Genomic DNA, 21,123 nt, shown 5'->3' on the forward strand with positions numbered 1-21,123 from the left:
AGTCATTGAAACACATTTCAACCACAAGTTGTTTACTGTCCTAAGAACCATTTCATCTATTTTCCTTGAAAAAGCAAAGATCTTGTTTTAATTCATCACTCAAGATATTGGACCAATGGTCAGAAAGATATTCCAAGCCTTTAAAAGTTTTGCCTATTTGGGGTTCCAGTTTCTGATGTATCTGGTTTGGGAGAGACTAACCTCGTGGGTCATGTTCTCATTATCTCTGAATGCACAACATACCTGAACTTTTCTACAGCTTCACTAATCCCATAGGTGTTTAGGCTGCTGTATTAAGTAGCAGTCATCTTTCTGCCTTTTTTTTTTTTTTTTTTTGAGACGGAGTTTCGCTCTTGTTACCCAGGCTGGAGTGCAATGGTGCGATCTCGGCTCACCGCACCCTCTGCCTCCTGGGTTCAGGCAATTCTCCTGCCTCAGCCTCCTGACTAGCTGGGATTACAGGCACGCGCCACCATGCCCAGCTAACTTTTTGTATTTTTAGGAGAGACGGGGTTTCATCATATTGACCAGGATGGTCTCGGTATCTTGACCTCATGATCCACCCGCCTCGGCCTCCCAAAGTGCTGGGATTACAGGTGTGAGCCACCGTGCCCGGCCTTTCTGCTTTCTTTCTAAACGTGGGCCTCTCAAATGCTCTTACTCTTGACACTGCTTTATCCCTGTGTGCTTCTTAAAAAACAAATCAAATGTCTCATTTGCAAATTGGTCTCGTGCCACATAAAAATTGGTATTAATTCTAAATACTGAAGTTTCACTGCTTTTCCCCCGCTCTGACTTCCGCAGCAGAAAGCCTACAAAAGACTATCATTGCAAATCGAAACATGATCCTGCATGTCCCCAAGCAGACCCCTCTTCCTTTGTGTTTACAATTGCACAAGAAAAATCTGAATTCATCCTTTGCAGCGATATTTAGTGTCCTGACACAGAGCCTGGTAGAGCTCCGAAAGATGGCTCAGGACTCCCTTTGCTGCATCTATTTGCACAGCTAGCCGCTATCAGACCATGGCCAAGGCAGTCACTGCCTTGGGGGATTTCAGATGCTGTCCTGATACCCTACTTGTAAAATGAAAAATAGCTGTCTTACCTTCCACCTTCTCTCCAAGGTTCTATGTCTCCTACTTTGATCTGAACTGGCTAATGTGCAATGCCCTTAAGACTATTAATATCAGTCTTTAATAACAATCATGACGTTAGATATACGGTTACAGAGTATGTGTCTAATAACAGAGTCCTCGAAATTCTGCCCTTGCCTCATTTATTACTGTGTCAAACACGATGGCTCTGTAGTAAAGGTGATAAAACCTTCTAAGGGAGATTGTTTACACAAGGCTCTGTCTGCACTGACCAAAAAAAAAAAAAAAAAATCAACTTTCCGTATCCTAATATTTAGTATATTCTTACATTTTAAATAACCAAGAAAGAAAAGAAAAGGGTGAAGAACGTAATTATTGATTCTCAAGTTTAATTTTAGGCGAGCAATGTAAGGATACGCACAAATACCAATGGTCCTTTGTAAGAGTTTCAAATTACTACGCTTTATCATCTTTGTTCCCGACACGTGTGTCACGTGACATTTGTTAGACACTGGTCATTTCTCCCAGCTGAAACCCTGTTTGGGGATATAAAACTCTTTACATGGTTTAGAGCAGATGGCGAAGCATATGCCTCTCCTTCCTGGGTTGCCTTTCTTCTGATTTCCATACGATACGGTCTGCCTTGAGGGCCTCCATGGCATTTAAAGAAATCAAAACAGTTAATGAAAGACACAGTTAGATAAACACTCCAAGATGATCTCAGGCTTAAAATATAGCCAAAGTAAATTCAAAGAAACACAGACAGACCTTTTCTTCATTATCAGCCCACTCAGCTTGCCTCCCAATCTCCAACAGAATTAACAGATAAACCTTCTCTAACAAAAAAAATGCCTGAGCACCAAGGTGTTTCTACTGACCTGCCCCCTCCCCAGATGGTTTTAATTGCTCAAGGGCAGCACAGGGCCCCCAGAACTTACTTCAAAGGCCTGAACCCAGTTCTGCTTCCTGATGTGTTCTATGCATTCATGGCACTGCTTCTGGAAGTACTTTTTTTGCCTCTCATCCAACAAGCCAATTTGGTACAGGAACACTGCATAGCCCCCTATAAGCTGAGGATAACAAAGACACGCATCAGCGCCACAAAGGGAGAGAAAGACATTAAGGAAGCCCACTTGCTTGGTGAAATAATCCTTTGTAATAGTTAATCTTGTGCTGGTTACCCAAGTAGGATAATTACATGCACACACACATACACCCCACAACACACACAACAGAACGCAACACAATACGCACACATATTTGCACTGACAGCCAAAGGAAGCTGGCACAGTAAATTGATACAGTGAAACATTTGGTAAAAATTAGGAGATTTAAGTCATAAAGTCAACTGGTATTTCCCATTTCCCTCATAAAATTAGACCTCTAAGAGGAGACTTCCATCTGATAAAATTCACTTAATCTCCCTAAAAGACAAAACAGAAAGTAAAAAGGAGACACCTACCGATTCAGGATCAAAATATCCATCTCCAATAGCAATTCCTTTCAGGTTGATCTTCAGCTCCCGCACGGGGTTGAGGGAATGGATGAGGTGCGCAATGGCTGACACGTATTTCCCGGCGTAAGACTGCAAAGGACAGATGTGGAAATGGCCAGTCACAAATTGATGCTAATAAAATTACATCTACTTAAACAAAGTAACAATGAAGGAGCGATCTTTCCACATGAGGTATACCATCTGTTTCTTGACCTCACATTGTAGATTCCATCATAGCAAAAATGTCCTCTGTCTTCCAATTCTTTTGTTGTCTCAAATAGCATCAAATGACATGCACAGGTTCGATGCACAAAAAATAACAAGTGAACAGGTAATAAGTGAACGTTCTAAATTCCTTCCAAAATAAAGTAACTTGGGCCAGTGAACACAATTCTGCCACGTGTTAGGTGAAAGCTCTATTTAAAAATTAGAAGGAAAAACTCTCGAGTTCAAAAATAAGATTTCAAAATCTGATGCCACAAATTTTGAAATCAACATGTATTAAAGGAACAGGAGAAGCAGAAAAGGAAAATATTATTCATTGGCCATGAAAATTGTCACCTGAACTCATCTCTATTTCCAACCTTCTCTAGGCACAAGGTCCTTTTTCAAGGTCAAAATATTCTGTAAATATCTTTCCCCTCACAAACATGGTAATAGTTCTACTTTTAGACTGTGCTGGAAGAGTTACTATTGATTCAGCAGTATTTTTCAAATAACTTTGCATTTTGTATTTTTTCCATCAAAAGTTGCCTTCTTGACATCTCCACTTTTATGCCTAATATTAAGCTTCACACGTTCAAGATGAAGCTCCCATTCCCAACCCTGAGGCAGCCTCCCTTTCAATTCACGTTAATTCTGTTCCTCTGCTGCTCAGGCCAACAATCTCAGTGTCGTTCTTTCTATCTTCCGTTCTTTCACATTCCACAAAAGTTAATCAGCCAAGCTTGTTAACTCTGTTCTATCAAAATCTGTTCAGAGTCAGTCCAGCGGCTCCCCACAACCCCTTCATTTCATCATCTCTGGCCTGGATGACTGCAGTAGCCTTGTCACTGGCCCCCTTCTTTAGCCCTTATCCTTTAATGACTCCCCATCTTCCCAAAAGCAAAGGCATAAGGACTGACACGATCTGCTCCCTTCTCTACTCTCAACCCTACTACCCTTTCCCTCATTCCTCTGCAGCTCACCGGGTTCCATGCTGTTCCTTGCCCATACCAGGCATGTGGCTGCCAGGCCTTTCCTTTAGCTGTTCCCTTCACCTGAAATGCTCTTCTCCCAGACACCCACATGGCAAGTTCCCTGAATTTCCTATATTTTCACTTTCCTAAGTATTTCCTCAATACTTACCACTCTCCAACAAACTTTGACTTACTTATTTTATATACTGTTACTCTTCAACCCATACTAGAATATCAGATCAGTGAATACAGGGACATTTGTACTTCAGTCCACTATAACTGATGCTGTGTATTTGTTAGTGCTCAATAGTTGTTGAATAAATGAATCTTAAAATGAATCCACAGACATCTGAAAAAACAGCAATGCTTCTATGTTCAAAACAGATTGGAGACACTATGTGGATAACTGTGAGCTCACACACCCTTCACAGCATCTCCAAGGCTCTACAGGGGTCTATAGTTCAAAGGCTGGGAACCCCTGAGAGCTCTTGTTTTATCCATACCATAATTATATGCTGAAGATAGCATCATTCCCACTTCAAGATGAGGAGACTGAGGCTCAGAAAGGTTAAGTTGTAGAGCCAGAATTATACCTGACCTGACCAACTCCAAAGCCTAAACTCCTTCCAAGCAATGATAAAATAATGTCATTTATGTAATATATCTAAGATCTCCTCATTGATGCAGCTCTCTTGTACAATAATTATTTAGGCAAAGTATTGAATCAAAGTAATTTATCCATTCATACTTGTAAGTACATTTTCGCTTCCTTGTGTAATATAAAGGTGTGTTTACATGTCTGAAACTTGGTTTGTTGCCTAACTGTGCTACATTCTCGTTAGTGACATGAAGGGAACATTTATGAAGAAAAATGTCTGTTGACAAAAAAGCACATTTCCCTAATTATTTTACTGAGAAAAATGTATTATATACTCTCTAATGAATTTATTGGGCAATTCTTCTGTCAAAGGCATTGACATGCTTTGCCACTGTGTTCCCAACCACATCTCATCTCGAACTGCAATCCCTATGTGTGGAGGAAGAGACCTGGTGGAAGGTGACCGGGTCATGGGGGTGGCTCTCCCATGCCGTTCTCGTAATAGTGAGCGAGTTCTCTCATCAGATCTGATGGTTTTAAAAGTGGTAGTTTCCCCTGCGCGTTCTCTCCCTCTCTCGCCAACTAGTGAAGAAGGCGCCTGCTTCCCCTTCCCCTTCTGCCATGATTCTAAGTTTCCTGAGTCCTTCACAGTCATGCCCAACAGTCAATTAAATCTCTTATTTATCAATTACCTAGTCTCAGGTAGCATCTTTAAAGCAGTGTAAAAACAGACTAATACAGACATTATACTACATAGTTGAAGAGACATAAAAATGAATGAAGCACAAAATTTGCCTCATACGGTCACAGTTTCTTTCAAAACTCTATTATGGAAACCTTGACTGAAACATGATAGAGCAAAGTTTACCATTTCCTAGATTACTATTTCCAGAATGTATACATTGCCTAGCATAAAGTTGGTAAATAAAAACACACTTGATAAATGAATTATCCGGCACTACTTCTAAATACTTTTTTCATATTGGAAATTGGTATAAACGCTAAAAAGCATATCCTCCAGTGGTATTATCACTCCAATTTTCTTGTTATAAGACCTGGTAATCTCTCTTGACCCTTTCTGACACAGAAGGGCATGTCCTTTAAGTTGCTATGTGAGTAGTCACGGCAAATGTAGGCTGAAACATCTGCATGTTTATGGCACCTTCCCCCAGTGACCATGTGTATCTGGGACATATCCAGGCAGGGAATTAAGAAGGAACACCCACTCAGTTTCTGAGCATCTACTAGGAGCCAGGCTACCTCACCTACTTTAATTTAAGCCAGTTTAAGATAAGCATTATTTTCCTGTATTTTACCGTGATGAAAACAAGGGCCTCTGCATGTCATTTCCATGCCTCCCTGGAATTTGCCCTGGCTTGGCTGTCTCTACAGCTCCCCTTTGTCGTATCTAATTGCATTTCAGTCAGTGGTCCTGGAATACACCACGAGTCTGAGGTATCCCAAGGTGGGACTACATCCTTGGGTTTAGCTACTCCATGTTTGCTAAGCTGATCATTTATGAAAAACAAAAGTCAGATAAGCAGTACTATGATATCCAGAATGAGATTCTTCAATATTCAGTCCACATCTGCTAACTGCGGTGATCATCTTTACCTGTTTTTTCTTTTTATTTTCTAATGGCTATCACACACTTCCTTGCTTTGTGTCAGTGTGACAAATCCGTCATTGCCTTTTTCATTAATCATTCCGTTGGTTGAGTGACTCAGGCTTTCACAGAGTAGACAATTACAGAATTGTTTTTACGGAAAACAGACACTGAAACATTGCAATAAATTTCAATTATTTTCACTCTCCTTGTTGAGATAGTTTTTTTTTTTTTTTTTTTTTTTTTGGCAAGATCAGGCTTATTCTTCTTGAATCATTTGTTTCTCCATTTAATGATTCTCTGACCACCATAAGCACTTCAAAAGACAACCAGACAATATATCAAGTATATTTTATTTCACCTCATTTGCTCTTTCCTGTATTTATTTTATAGAACCCTCTATTTGGGGGAAGGATTTAGATGGGACTGCCCTGTGGATTAGAAATGGACTATATGGTGCCCTAGGCTTTTAACAATGATTCTGTAATTCTATGAACTATTGCTTCTTTGGTTCTGAGTCCTGCATGAAAACAGCAACAGCAACCAGAACTCTTGGCCCTGCGGCTTCTCTGACCTCCCCATGGTGTTCACCAATGTGGGCAGCAGCTGGTCAATGAAGCCCCTGAAGTCTGTGAATTAACACTAACCTTCTAACATGGGATCAGACTCTGGCCTCGTAAAAGCTCAGAGCAATACCAAAGCAATTATAAAAAGCAAGAGGAAAAGTGTGGCCAAAAACTACCTGAACACACACTATTTTAGGATTTGGCAGTGACCTTCATCTGAGAAACTCAGCCAGATAAACATAACACATCTCACAGAATTTAAACTAGGTTAGCGATCAACACATCAGAATGTTAGGCTGCCCTTATCATTCCTTTGTAATACTTAAAGGAGCTTCAAGCTGCAATTTCCAGCACTGCCCTTACTTGGTTCATTTTTCCCATGGTGACCATATTTCGAGCTCACCTCCAACAAGAAGGACCCGAGGTATTAGAGTGTGTTTGTACATGCTCGTATCTGCTAGAGCTTAAAGAAGCAATAAACTTCCAATTCTCCTCCTACATCAGAAGGATCTCAGAATTCAGCTCTCAATCTTTTATTTCTCCCACAAGAGAAAAAGGCCTCAACATCACAGTTGAATAGTAGCTTTGAATCTTGGTCTGCAATCTTTCTTTTCCCCCAGCCTAATGGAAATCCCGTGAGGAGCACATTGTACTCGTAAAAATAGTTAGAGAGAATGTAATGTTTGGTTAATTACCCAGATGTGTAAAAACACAATGAAATTGGACGTAGAGAAAACTTTTAATAGTTTTTTTGCCTCAATCTCTCTTTGCTTATATGCTTCAACAACATTCATAGCCTACTTACTGTAACCTGCCATTTGGTTATTTTCAAGGAAGGGAAAAAGATTTCATAGCTAAAGTCCAGCTTCAAGCAGCTCCTCCAGAGGAAAACAAATAGTGTCAGAGAATAATATTAAAATGGAAACAACATCCTCTTATAGAAATTTCACATATGGTAGCAGTTACTATTGTTTAAGCTACTCTCAGTTGACTACATTTTTCTGAAGTTTAGTAGGAAAAAAAAAAAAGCCAGATACAGTTATACTCATTTTCTGCCTTGCTTCTAGGTACACATTTCATGGTAAAAACATTCAGAACTTTGTCATCGATAATGAGCAATGGCTTTTGAAATGAGACACAGCTAAACCTGGACACAAAGTTTCACCATCTACAGGTCTTAGTTCCTATTTCCTCCCTGGCAGGTGGAAAGAGGGAGGTGTCAACTTTAGCAGCGGAACACTGAGGACTCTGAGGGGCATTCTAAGCTCCTTGCCCTGCTTGAACCCCACTCTCCCCAGCTGCACAGGAGAAAAAAAATCCTTTTTTGAATAATTCACTACTGGTCTGGTGAGAGCTCCTATGTATCCCTAGAAGGAATCAAGGCACACTGTCCTGGAAACAATAATATCATTGCCTTGCTCTCCGGCTCATCCCAGGCTCAGACTAAAATACAGCTGCTGCCCATTTGTGGGAGAAGACCAGAGGGAACAAGAGACCTTCACTGCCTCCAAGAGAACTTTATGCACACACTGAACACCCCAGGAAAGCCACAAAAACCTGGTGAAAAGCTCCTTGTAATGGGGACCATTTAGCAGCCAAGAGGACAGGATTAGGCTAGGGCGACCTACCTTGGCTTCATCTAGTCTGGGGTAGAATCTTACTTCCCTCCGTTCCATTATTTTCTCTGAAGAGAGCAGTGTGGCCTTAAAATGGCCAGTTGAGAAAATTAATGAGTGAGGAAAGCTGGAATTTCAGTGTTGTGGTAATCTCTATAACTTCCTAGACATTTCTAGACCATGCGTCATCTTATTTCAAGACCACATTGCTGCAATTAAAAAAAAAAAAAGCCTTCTAACAAGAATATGGCTTTATCAAAGCATCTATTTCTTTTGAATATGAGCTTAAAAAGAAACCTGCAAAATCTACAGGCATAGGCATATAGCAAAAACATTTCAATCTACAGCCAAGTTTTAGTCACATTAACTTATGCAAAAATACATGCTGCCTCCCAAATGATATATTCTTCTTCTGTATTGAGAAGCTGCTCCTTAGATAATTTTAAAAAGCCATCATTGACAGGCATAGGTGAACAAGGTGCATTCTTTTCCCACCTACTCTGAGTTGAGTGCCAGTTTGGAGAAACTCAGCTTGAAGCCAGGTGCCTCAATGCAATGAATAAACCCTTTTGTTTCAAATGGAGACTGCAGTTACTCTTTATTTAAGAGCCTGAACACACTGGGCCACAGTCAACAAACTGAGTCTTTGTTTGCTCACTATAGATACAATTCATAAGGACGAAGCGGCATAATAGATGGAAGTTAGCATTTCTCATACCCAACCTAAACTTCTCATCTATTCAGGTACTATTTCTGTCTCTATGCTGCCTGCTCCAGGATGTAGTTCATTTCTGACAAAGCTTAGAATGACTTCTGATTTACTCATATTCTTATCCATGCAACCTCAGCATACACGTATTGATTTGACTTGGATATGCTGTCCAAAAGCCAGAGACCCAACTTGCAAACATTTCCATATGCCCTTGTTCAGTTCTCCGGTTGCAGCTTAAACCTTGATTTTTGTAATATCAAACTCATTAAATAGTCAACAAATCCGTTTTCAATTCTCAAAGAAAATATTGGCAAGTGCAGATGAGCATACCTGAAAATAGCCATTTGTCATGGGTTCAAGAGTTAAAACAGCTTGAACGTTATCTAATAAATTTCACCAAGTTCCAAGCCTTGAGAAATAACTGCATTCCAAAGACTTCAAGTCTTTGTATCACTTGAAACTTCCGCTTACTCTATAAAACTTAATGATCAAAGCCAAGTCTTTATGATTAAAACTAACTAAGTCTTGGCCAGAAAGACAGAGACGTTCAAGAAGCTACGGAACTTCTTTTCTGTTTGTGTAAGGTTGATAACCCTAGAGATTCAGCATAAAATATGGAAGGGGATGTCTGCCTCCCTTCTATACAAAGGGAATCTGAAGCAGGTCCTGCAGACAGTGCGAGTACAAGGTAAGAGCACCCAGCTTGCTGAACAAGCATTTTGGTGAACGAGGCTGCACCACTAACTCTTTCCTTCACTACCATCTCAGGCTCCGGAGTCTGACTATTCCGGTTCCAATGTTGGCTCCTCAAATTTCCGGCTGGGTGGCCTTGGTAAGGCATACCTAACTTTACTAAGCCTCGGTCACCGCACCTGTAAAATGGGAAGGATAATCATAGCACCAATTTCATAAGGCAGTCGTTAGGATTAAACGAGGCAATGCATAAACCAGTTCTCAGCATGATGCCTACCACACAGTCCATTCTCAATAAATATTCCCTAGTAAAATCTACAGATACAATATGTGAACTGTGTGTTCTCAAAGCATCCCTTCTAGCCATCACATTTAACGATCCCAAGCCTGGGCTAGCAGGATGATGGCACAGACTTACATTGAATGCTAATAATTATAGGCCTCCTTCTAGAATCGCTCTCCCACCCCACCTTGGTTGCCACCCCTCTGTTTGCATGTCAGTATTTGAAATTATCCTATTACAAATATCTATCCATCAGGTAGGCTCTACGTTCTACTCAAATGCAAACACGTTGAGAGTCCACCGTATTGGTTTTAATTTATCAGATCCTTTCTACGGAACAATGAGCTGATAAGACGACAGAACGGGGGAGAGAAACAGAACAATCATGATGGGGACGGAGGGAGCGTGGAGAAATAGGAGCTGAGCACAGTCACTGAGGAGAGAAAGGCTGAGGCGGGAGGATGGCCCTGAAAAACGATGGAGGCCAAAGGAGAGTCCCCAGGACCAGTGTGGGGAGAGAAGCGCAATTAAAAGGAGTGAGAGAAGCAGAAAAGATCACTATTGGGTACTGAACTTAATACCTGGGTGACGTAATCATATGTACAACAAACTCCCATCGCAAGTGTTTGTCTATGTAATCAACCTTCACACGTATCCCCAAACCTCAAATAATTTTTTTTTAAACGGAGGCAAAAAGATGCAGGAAAGAATTATTGCTATTTTTATTTTATCGAAAGGCAGCCTTGCATGAACACCATTCAACAATATTCATTAAGCACCTTGCTTAGCATTGAATAAAACAAACACAGCTCTCACACACCGGGAGCTTACCCCCTAACCCAATGGACCATGATGATTTCAATAACGACTGTCAGACACTGTGCTTCCAACAGGGACTTCACCTGTGCAGATGAAGATTAAGTATCCCATTAAGCTCCCTAATTCATTTTTAAACAGCTTCGAAGTTTTGTCTCTATTCGATCCTCAAATAAATTAAGGTTGCACAACTGTTTCTAAAGAGTCTGCCCTTTTTTGCTGACGGAGAAGAGATGCCCAGTTTTAACCACAGACCCTGCTAGTTTGGAAGTGTTTTCATGCATTGCCGCAACCTCCCACATGCACTGAATCGTTCCCCTGAGTGGCACATAAAGTCACAGGCTCAGAGAACAAGGGGCAGTCCCCCGATCCTGTCACCTGCCTGCCTTCCAGTGGGGGCTGTTTTGCTTTAACCTCTAGCCGCGCTCACGTACCATTGAGAGGATGCTACATGTGTCTGTGCCTCAAGGACAAGGGCAATCTCACTAATAGTTACGCTCAGAAAGGATAACACTTATAAAGAAAGTTAATTATGGGAATTAAACGCAGCTTGTCTTTTTGAAGTATTTTTTTTTATGCCTTGAGGAGGGTGATTTACAGACACATTTGTGTCTTTTTAGAGAAAATTAATTCCAGTTGGTGTTCTGGGCAGAAAGGAAGAGGAGGAGGAGCGGACAAAGCCGCTTCTCCCATTTCCTGTGTACTGAGGGCAGGCCCACTCCACTTGCTCTGGTGTGGCCACACCATCGTCCACAGGGCAAGGCAGAGTCTGGGGTGGGCCCTGACACATTTTGCTGCTGTCCATGTAAAAAATGAACAAGCACAACTTCTAATGTCAACTGCTAAGCTCCGTTTTCTTTTTAGAAAGTAACTATTGCTTTTAAAAATGATTTCAGAATAATAGACACAGAGCAGACGGGACAATGCCATATCCCAGCAACGAGTTAGCGGAGCTTAACACTTCAGCTCTTGTCTACACGCATGAGGCTGGGAGTCATAATGTATTAAACCAGCTTTTCAACATGAATGGCAATAACAGTCATCACATGTTGGGTACTCACCACAGCCAGTCACTATGCTAACAACTGAGGAGGATTATCTAGCTAAATGCTCAAAAGAACCCTATGCAGTAGGTACTATTATTACTTCCAGACTCCTTCATACCACATCAGGGTTCTGAACAGCTGCTCCAGACCCCTTGAGCATCAGGCTCCTCTCATGCATCACACACAAATGTGAAGACATTTCTGTCTGGTGCATTTACACTGAAAAGCAGAAAACCGTTTCTGAATCTGCGCATTGATTTTTTTGAAGATGGCTCTACAAACCTAGCAGCATGATTCAGCTTTCCTAAGAGTGTGAGAAAATTAAGAGTTTAGAAGAGAAAGGACTTTTTTTCTTGAAAAATCTAGAACAATTTGTTTTGGTTTTTGGTGGTAGCAGCAGCAAGAGGGAAAATGGGTGGGTATTACGTTAGAACCGCAATTACGTACAGATGCTTTAAGAGTGAGTCGAGATAACTGCATTTGAACTTCTAGCAAAGCAAAATATCCCTGGAAGCGATCTAATTTAACAACCCCTCTGATTGTTAGATGAAAAGCAGAGGCCCAGGGAGGCTGAAAGACTTTACTCAAATCATCCAGAGAGGAGCAAAGCCAGCCCTGAATCCCTGGTCTCCTAATTATTAATCCAGAAAGCCTTCCACTTCTCTTTTCTGCCACAAAGCCTGAAAACAGAAGCCTTAAAACCCAGATGGGACAAACTAAACTGGAGAAACATAGCAATCTAATATTCATAATAAAGCATCAAGGCATCATTATAAAGTGCCTTTTCTTATTCTAGACAGAGCAGTGCCCCCAGACTGAATGTATCCCATGTAGTTCTGTGAAGAGGAAGCCTCCTGACAATCTCTACCTCACACCCACCTTTATCACTCTAGTGGTACAGGTTTCCTTAAAAGTATTCATCCCGGCAGCAAGGAAGGTAAAAAGAAAATTGTCCTTTTCTATACACATTAGGAAACGATATGCATAAAACCACAAGGCAGATGTGAAATAACCAAGTCAGATTTTTCATCTGGGATTTGGCAATTTTGCCAAGCATCATGGTTTGCATCAACGTCATGGTTAACAGTATCACCAGATTATTTGCAAGACAGGCATTACACACAAAGTAGATCACTCTTCTGCAGGAGGTGAAACGGGCATTTTCCAGGGTTGCTGCCAAATAGTGGGAGTGTCACTTCCTGTTCGCTTCCCTAACCTGGCTCTGAAATTGGTTAAAAGACAACGAACAGCCGGAAATTACCAGGAGAGGTCCTAAATCATCCTTGCTGGACAACTGGCTTAAAAAACCTAAAGTGTAGTATGCTAAACAGTCAGAATATCCCTTCCAAATACCTTAGAAAGAGAAGAAAGAAGTTGCTAGTTCCAGTGACTTGCTACTCCCATAGAAAAATTCGGACCATTTTTCTTTCTCCCCCTGAAAGTGGACACCGCAGACGTGCTTGCCAGCATCCTTACAGCCCTACCTCTGGTGTCATTACGTGGATCTTCCTCTGGAGACCACTCATCTCCTACTCTCGTGGTTCAGAGTATGAGTGCCCCCATCCTAGTCCCTACCTTCCCAGGGTTTTGGAGTGGGCCTCAGGCACCGTTATGGCCAATCTGTATATTCCAACCACCTGGCTCCAGTTGGTGGTTCTAGGATAGGCATGGGATCCAAGTGGAACATCTGAGATTCAGGAATCTGGGCGGATGGAATTACGGGGAAAGAGAAGTTGAATTGATAGGCTATACCTGCCCTGGGATGGATGGAGAAGCAGGGGGGCCACGTGAAAAGAACTTGCCTGAGAATGAAACCAGAGAAGTACAAAGCCTAGTACATAGGTCAGGAGGGAATGACGGGCAGAATCCTGATGATGAAGTATGAGCACCCAGATCCAGCCACACCTGACGTTAAATCAATCAATGCCCTGTTTCACTGAAGCTGCTTTAAATAGGGTTTCTGTCATACTTGCAACCAAAAGAGCCTTGCCTAACACACTCCTATGTATCCTTCAAAACCCAGTTTGTCACCTCCTCTGCTTGGCCTTTACTAAGGATCCCATATTGAGAGGTAGCTATTTGTACCTTTCCTGTGGCTACTAGTCTTTACAGTTACTTCTCTAATTTTTTCCTTAATTTTTTTTTTTCTTTTATCAAGACTCCTGGATCAGAGATAAAACTTCTCTAACTGTATCTTTCATCAGTATTTTAATTATTAGACCTTCAGATTTAGGGCAGGGTCACTGTCTTAGAAATCACTGAATTCCTAATCTTTGTCCAGTGCCTCAAACATAGTAGATACTCGATATATCTGTGCCCAGCTGAATTGGATTCTAAATGTTCTGTCAGTGAACAGTGGACCCTTTATGGCAGGCGTCCCCAAACTTTTTACACAGGGGTCCAGTTCACTGTTCCTCCAACCGTTGGAGGGCTGCCACATGCTGTGCTCCTCTCACTGACCACCAATGAAAGAGGTGCCCCTTCCTGAAGTGTGGTGGGGGGCCGGATAAATGGCCTCAGGGGGCCGCATGCAGCCCTCGAGCCGTAGTTTTGGGACGCCTGCTTTATGGTCTCCCATTACCCTCAGAACAAAGTCCAAACTCTTCGCCACAGGCAGCTAGACCCTACAGGATGGACCTCTCTCTGCTCAGCTCCTACCACAACAGCTCTGTGCTTTTCTTTGAACCTGCCAAGCCTGTTCCCACTGGAAAGTCTTGCATTTACTGTTTCTTCTGCCAGGAAAGCCCTTCTTACAACTACTGCAGAAATTACTCCATATCATTCACGGTTCTGCTCCTTTATCTCCTTGTCAGAGAGCCTTGCTCAAGCTTATCTGAAACGGCACCTCATTCACCCTCCAGCCCTTGGCCTGCTGCATCTCTTTCATGACACTAGTCACTGCCTGATGCCACAGTACCAGCATGTATTTTAGTTATCACTATCTACCTCTCGAGAATGTATGAGGGCAGGGATTTTTTGGTTGTTATTTGGTGTTATTCACCATTATATTCCTAGCACCTAGAACGGCACCTGTGTTCTCAAATGATTGGCTGGTACACGTATTTTAAATGATCTTAAAAAGGATGCAAAAAGCAAGCCCTAAAATTGAAACCAACAGACAAATGAATGTAATTGTGTATTAAATTTTAACATCATCGCCCTTAAAAAATAGAATTCTTTCAACTTTTAAACACGGTACTTTAAGTGTGTAGTGAGATACAATTTAAGGATAAAAATAATTGCAGCAAAAAATATCGAAAGTAATCTTGCTGTTTCTTGTTGGTAACGGTACTCAGGTAGTAATTCTGAAGCCATTTGGGCATATCGTAGGAGTAAGCAAAAGAGCAAACACGCTGACGCTATTAGGTACCACAGCCCTCGACGTGGGAGAAGGGTTAAACAAACATGAAACAGGGAACAGAGAAGACAACCTTGTGGTGTGGAATTAGAATTACGGGTATCAGTATGAGGTCATTCTGTTTCCTAGCTCTGCCCATGCACAAAGTCTAAAAGCAATGACATGCCAGCAGCAAGGAGCCCACTTAGTGCTCAGAACTTGTTTTTTAAATACCATTCCCCATGAAAAAGAACCAGCATTCCGTGAAGAACTGACTTATTCCAAGGCTAGGGCAGGGAAAGTACAAGAAGTACAGGATGCTCCTGGAACATACATTTGTGTCAAAAAGCAAGGACACGCTTGGAGGCTAACGGAGACCTGTCAAAAGGCACAGGAGTCAGTTGAAGGGGTTCCTCGTGACCAAATTTAAAACACTATAAGCATCAAAAACAATGATAACAAATTTTAACAGATCAAATATAAGTAACAATCTGTGAGTCCAGAGTACTATCTTTAAAAGTAAGTAATGGGAGGAAAAGGGAAAAGTCTTCTCTAAGAAAGAATGCCAGAAAGATATTCACATAAAGATACATTAGAAAATCATTTTGGCTGGGTGTGGCGGCTCCCAGCTGTAATCCCAGCACTTCGGGAGGCTGAGGCAGGCAAATCACCTTAGGTCGGGAGTTTGAAATCAGCCTGACCAACATGGAGAAACCCCTTCTCTACTAAAAATACAAAAATAGCCGGGCGTGGTGGTGCATGCCTGTAATCCCAGCTACTCAGGAGGCCGATGCAGGAGAATCGCTTGAACCCAGGAGGCGGAGGTTTCAATGAGCCCAGATGGCACCATTGCACCTGAGCCTGGACAACCAGAGCAAAACTCCGCCTCAAAAAAAAGAAAAATCACCATTTTAGCCCCTCCCCCCCACAGCATAATAAGTGATTCAAGACAGATTATCAGTGGATGCTAAAACTACTGGGTGGCATTTTTAGGAGGAAACAGTTTTCAAATGGTCTTGAATTATTATTAACAGAATCAGGTGCCTTTACAATGGCAAGATCTGGCAGACGCCACCTTGACAGAGTGATCCAGCTTAGCGTCACCAACAGTGGGACAAACTGACATCATGTGCCTCCTGACGAGAGGCAACAAAGTACACACCATCTGTGTGATGCTCTCGACCACATGTTCTGACGTAACCTAAGCACTGAGGAGAAAATCAGACAAATTCAAATACGGGACATTCTACAAGGCACCTGGCCTGGACTCCTCAAATCATCATGCATGACGAGGACAATAAACAAGGCAGGTGACCCAGACCACCTAGTGCACCCATGGTAGCATGTGAGCATGCAGTGAGCCCTGGGATTTTAAAAATGTTATGAAGGGTATTTTCATAATTGGGAGAATTTTGAATATAGGCTGAATCAATATTGATACATATGTGTACATGTATATACGTATGTAGATTTTAAATATGCAAACTACACTCATAATATATCTCAGTTCTGATGATGTTTGAAGCACACAAGGAAACATGACTTCTACTTACCTCCCCAGTGACATAAAAGTCATTATTTTGAAATTCAGGAAATATCTGGAAAAACTGAATTAGTGCACTGCAAAAAGAACAAGAACAACAATACGAATTAATCAGAAAAATGATTTAGGATCTCTTCATGCTAGAATATCGAATCTAAGCCTTTGGCAATAGGTTTCACATTTGAAATAAGATACCACTCCGCTACAAGCTCCTATAGGACATTTTATTTACACAATACGTGGGCTTACTTTGTGGTAAGAAGAAGTTTGGTTAAGTGGACATCACTACTCTGGGCATGTTTCCACATCACTGAGTTACCAGTTTGGATCATGTAACTGTTGAGGGCACCCTGAGCAAATAACACAGGTTTCACATGTTACGTAGCAATTCTTGGAGGCGGTTCTGAAAACTGTATAATCCCATTAGCCCAGGTTTGTGAAGTAAAGGGGATCCTAGTTTCTTTTTCTTTTCTTTTCTTTTTTTTCTTTTTTTTTTTTTTTTTTTTTTGAGGCACAGTCTTGCTCTGTTGCCAGGTGCCAGGCTGGAGTGCAGTGGCACCATCTCGGCTCACCACAAACTCCACCTCCCACGTTCAAGCAATTCTCCTGCCTCAGCCTCCCAAGTAGCTGGGACTACAGGCACACGTCACCACACCCAACTAATTTTTTGTATTTTTAGTAGAGATGGGGTTTCACCATGTTGGCCAGGATGGTTTTGATCTCTTGACCTCGTGATCCACCCTCGTCAGCCTCCCAAAGTGCTGGGATTGCAGGCGTGAGCACCCAGCAGATCTTAGTTTCTTACCAACCCCCACTGTGGGGGACTCTCAACATTTCTGATGGAGCTCCCAAAATGTCAGCATTTTAATAACCAAAGAACAGAAAAACTGTAAGAGGACTATAATTTAAAAGAAAAACAGCAAACAGCCACAGATATTGAAATAAATGTACAGAGGCCTCTGGGCTAAAAAAAAAAAAAAAAAAAAAAAAAAAAAAGAAAAGAAAAAAAGAAAAGCCCATTTACTGCAGAATGCCAATAGCCAGCTGCGCATGGTGGTTCATGTCTGTATTCCCAGCACTTTGGGAGGCCAAGGCGGGTGGATCACCTGAGGTCAGGAGTTAGAGACCAGCCTGGCCAACACAGTGAAACCCCATCTCCACTAAAAATACAAAAATTAGCTGGGCCTGGTGGCACACGCCTGTAGTCCCAGCTACTCAGGAGGCTGAGGCAGGAGCATACCTTGAACCCAGGAGGCAGAGGTTGCAGTGAGCCGAGATCACACCACTGAGTACTTCAGCCTGGGCAGCTGAGTGAGACTCCGTCTCAAATTTAAAAAAAAAAAAAAAAAGGAATGCCAATAGCCACTTCAGTGATGAAATAGACTTTAACAGACTCAAGGAATGATTTCATAATAAGAAAACAGTGGATTTTTAAATGATTCTCTGCTTGAATAAAATATTTCAAAAAAATAAAACAAAAACTTGTGAAACTCAGAAGCTCTGAGTGTTTTGACCCAGACTGCAGTGCCTGCAAGGCTAAGGGAGGCTTTTGGCCCAGCTTCCTGCAGAGAGACTAAAAGCCATGAACCATCCAGGGAAGATGAAAGGCAAGGAGGCTCTGGAAACCCAGTAGGAAGGAAAAGTTCAAGGGTTACAAAGAGGCAAAATTGGGTCATTGCAATTACCCTGATCCCAGCTATATTTAATTTTCAAAGGCTGCATAAAAATTCACCATGAAACACTACTGCAGAGTTTCGGTTTATTTCTGTATTCATTATTTATAGTGGTCTTTGTAGCAACTAAATCTGAGACGCTGCATTTTATAGCTTCCATGTTTGTGCTGGCAATAAGTTGGCTTTAGAATGCAGATAAAAATAGATACTCATTCTCCACCCTTCCCTCTCCAGCCTTCAGACTAAAAACTACTTCCTTTTCTTTCTTCCTGCTTGTTGGAATGGCTAATAGATAATTTCGTGGAGTAAATCTCAGTTAAGCCTTGGGCTTTAGTTTAAGCTTACTTTCTTGTAGTATTTTTGCTGGAGATTCATTGGGGTTGCTGGATTTAGCAAATGAAAACATAAGACATGCCTTAAACTTGAATTTCAGATAAGTAACAAATACTGGTTTTGTATCAGTATGTCCCAAATACTGCATGGAACATACTTACATTAAAATTTTATTTGTTATCTGAAATTCAAATTTAACTAGGTATTTTGTGTTTTATCTGACCAACTTAGGTGGAGATAAACCCCCAGGTTACCTCTATCTTGAAAATGGCAGGATTCTCTAGCTCAAGTTTCTAAGGCAAGGCTTCACTTCAAGAAGTTATCATCAAGTTTGTTTGTTTGTTTTTTGAGACAGAGTCACCCAGGATGTAGTGCAGAGGCACCATCTTGGTTCACTGTAATCTCCGCCTCCTGGGTTCAAGCAATTCTCCTGCCTCAGCCTCTTAAATAACTGGGATTACAGGCATGCACCACCACACTCAGCTAATTTTTCTGTGTTTTTAGTAGAGATGGGGTTTCCCATGTTGCCCAGGATGGTCTCGATCTCCTGACCTCATGACCCACCCCCCTTGGCCTCCCGAAGTGCTGGAATTACAGCTATGACCCACCACACCTGGCCAGCATGGAGTTTTAATTTCACAGTTTTGATATCACAGCCAAAAAATTGGCTCTATTTTTTTTAAGCAAGCACTTGGTAGTTTGGTAGCACTCCCATTTCTTAAAAGAGAGTGAAGAATGAAAAAAGTCAATTTAGTAAATTAGATTTACATATGTCATTTGCTCATTTAACAGTATTTCAGTAAAGAACTCTTCTTATTACATGGTAAGCCTCTTCTAGAAAGTAGAATCTAGAATCATGCCCACATGAAATTTCAAATTTCAGAAGCAGAACTGCTTAACATATACCTAATACATAAGTGTGTGTGTGCACATGTGCACACTCCATGCATTTATTCAGGTACAAGAGCTACATGGCACAAGAAGCATGCTCTGCTCTTCCTGGTGATTCCATTTGGCCACCGTGGCATCGTGTCAAGGACTTGTCTAATAAACAGAATTTTAGTTAAGGGCTCTTTCCTGGCAGAAAGGTACATTAGAAGTCCACGAGGAGATTGCAAGGAAGAATGACTAGGAGAAAATCATTCCTCAGATAATTTTTCAAACAGAGATTGGGTGGATGCAGGGCAGAAAAGGTCAGTGGACTTGGTCACGCACTGTAGACCCAAAGACAGCAGTGCAATCTGGTCAGTTCTGATGGAGTCAGAAGCACAGTCACAAACACAAGCAACATTCAGGGCAATCGAGTTTCAGATGATGTAAGCAAAAGCTTTATACCAATAAAAGCCAAGCAAAGCGTACCTACCATCACTGGCAGTGGACCTGAGGTAGGAGGTGGGACTCAACTACAGAGACGGGGCTTAGATGCTGGATCAAATTGAGGACTAGCTAAGACAGGGCCTGAGCAGAAGCAGCTTTCCGTAAGACATGCCTACCAGTGGACCACATCAGTTTGCCATTGTGATGGCCACACCCAGGCATTACCACCCCTTTCCATGGCAATGACCCAAAGACCCAAAAGCTACTATCCCTTCCCTAGAAATTTCTGCATGAACCAACACTTAATCTGCATGTAATTAAAAGTGGGTTTAAATAGGACTGCAAAATTACCCTGAGCTGCTACTGTGACTAGAGGGTACCCCTGCAGGAGCAGACATGGAGCTGTAACGCTGCCCCTTCAGTAAAGCTGTTCTCTTCTACCTCCATCTCACCCTTGAATTCTTTCCTGGGCAAAGCCAAGAACCCTCACAGGCTAAGCCCCACTTTGGGGCTCACCGACACAAGCTCAGTAACAGGAATCCTGGCACTGCTGCTGTATTGGAACATGTGCGGGAGCCTCTTCTGCATTCATTCTACATCGAATGAGGCTGAGCCATGGTCCTCTCCACCCGGCACAGGACACAGAGGCCTCCAATTTCGTGTAGAAAGCCTGCTTCCTAGCCGCATTGCTATGAAGCTTTGTTTAGCAATCCTACATAAAATTTCCCATTGCAAACCAACATGTAGGAGAACACTATAGTAGTACTTCCATTTGGCTGCTAAGAAATTAACTACAGGTCCACCACTAGACTAAGCACTAGGAAGGCAAGGGCTTTGGAGACTGCTTACTTCTGTCTCACCAGCACCAAGAGCAGCTGCTGGCACACAACAGGCAATTAGCAAACAGTGGCAGGAGAGCCGCACCAGCTAGTATACTCCAAATCAAAGTGACTACATTTCGTAATTTTTTTAAACCGGAGAGGCATTGTGACTAGCATATTCCAAATAGGAAAAGAAAGAGAGAAAGTATTTTAATGTCTTGTTAGTGAAAAAGTTTTATTTCCAAACACAAAGAAAAGCACTATAAGTGTGAATGGTATCTCTTTAGGGTCCTACTGCTTACAGCCATGCACTATTCATAGTCAAAAAGAATGGGATTTCCAGAAAAAAAAGAAAGATGGTTTTCAAAGGGAGAAAATGAAAGCTCCACTCTCTAA

The 21,123-nt window shown here is 41.8% G+C and overlaps 1 protein-coding gene across 2 annotated transcripts in view; it reads right to left on the minus strand.

Moving 5' to 3' along the window:
- The window catches only part of CPVL (carboxypeptidase vitellogenic like), a 202,148-nt gene that overhangs the window by 76,990 nt on the left and 104,035 nt on the right, over positions 1–21,123 (minus strand). For both annotated transcript variants that reach the window (XM_074379889.1, XM_074379888.1), the window contains 3 exons: positions 16,594–16,660; positions 2,557–2,679; positions 2,033–2,164 (listed from right to left, as the gene is read on the minus strand). In XM_074379889.1, coding sequence (XP_074235990.1) covers positions 2,033–2,164; positions 2,557–2,679; positions 16,594–16,660 — 322 coding nt within the window. The remainder of the gene's footprint in view (positions 1–2,032; positions 2,165–2,556; positions 2,680–16,593; positions 16,661–21,123) is intronic.

The sequence above is a fragment of the Saimiri boliviensis genome, chromosome 10, assembly GCF_048565385.1.
Source record: "Saimiri boliviensis isolate mSaiBol1 chromosome 10, mSaiBol1.pri, whole genome shotgun sequence".
NCBI lineage: Eukaryota > Metazoa > Chordata > Mammalia > Primates > Cebidae > Saimiri > Saimiri boliviensis.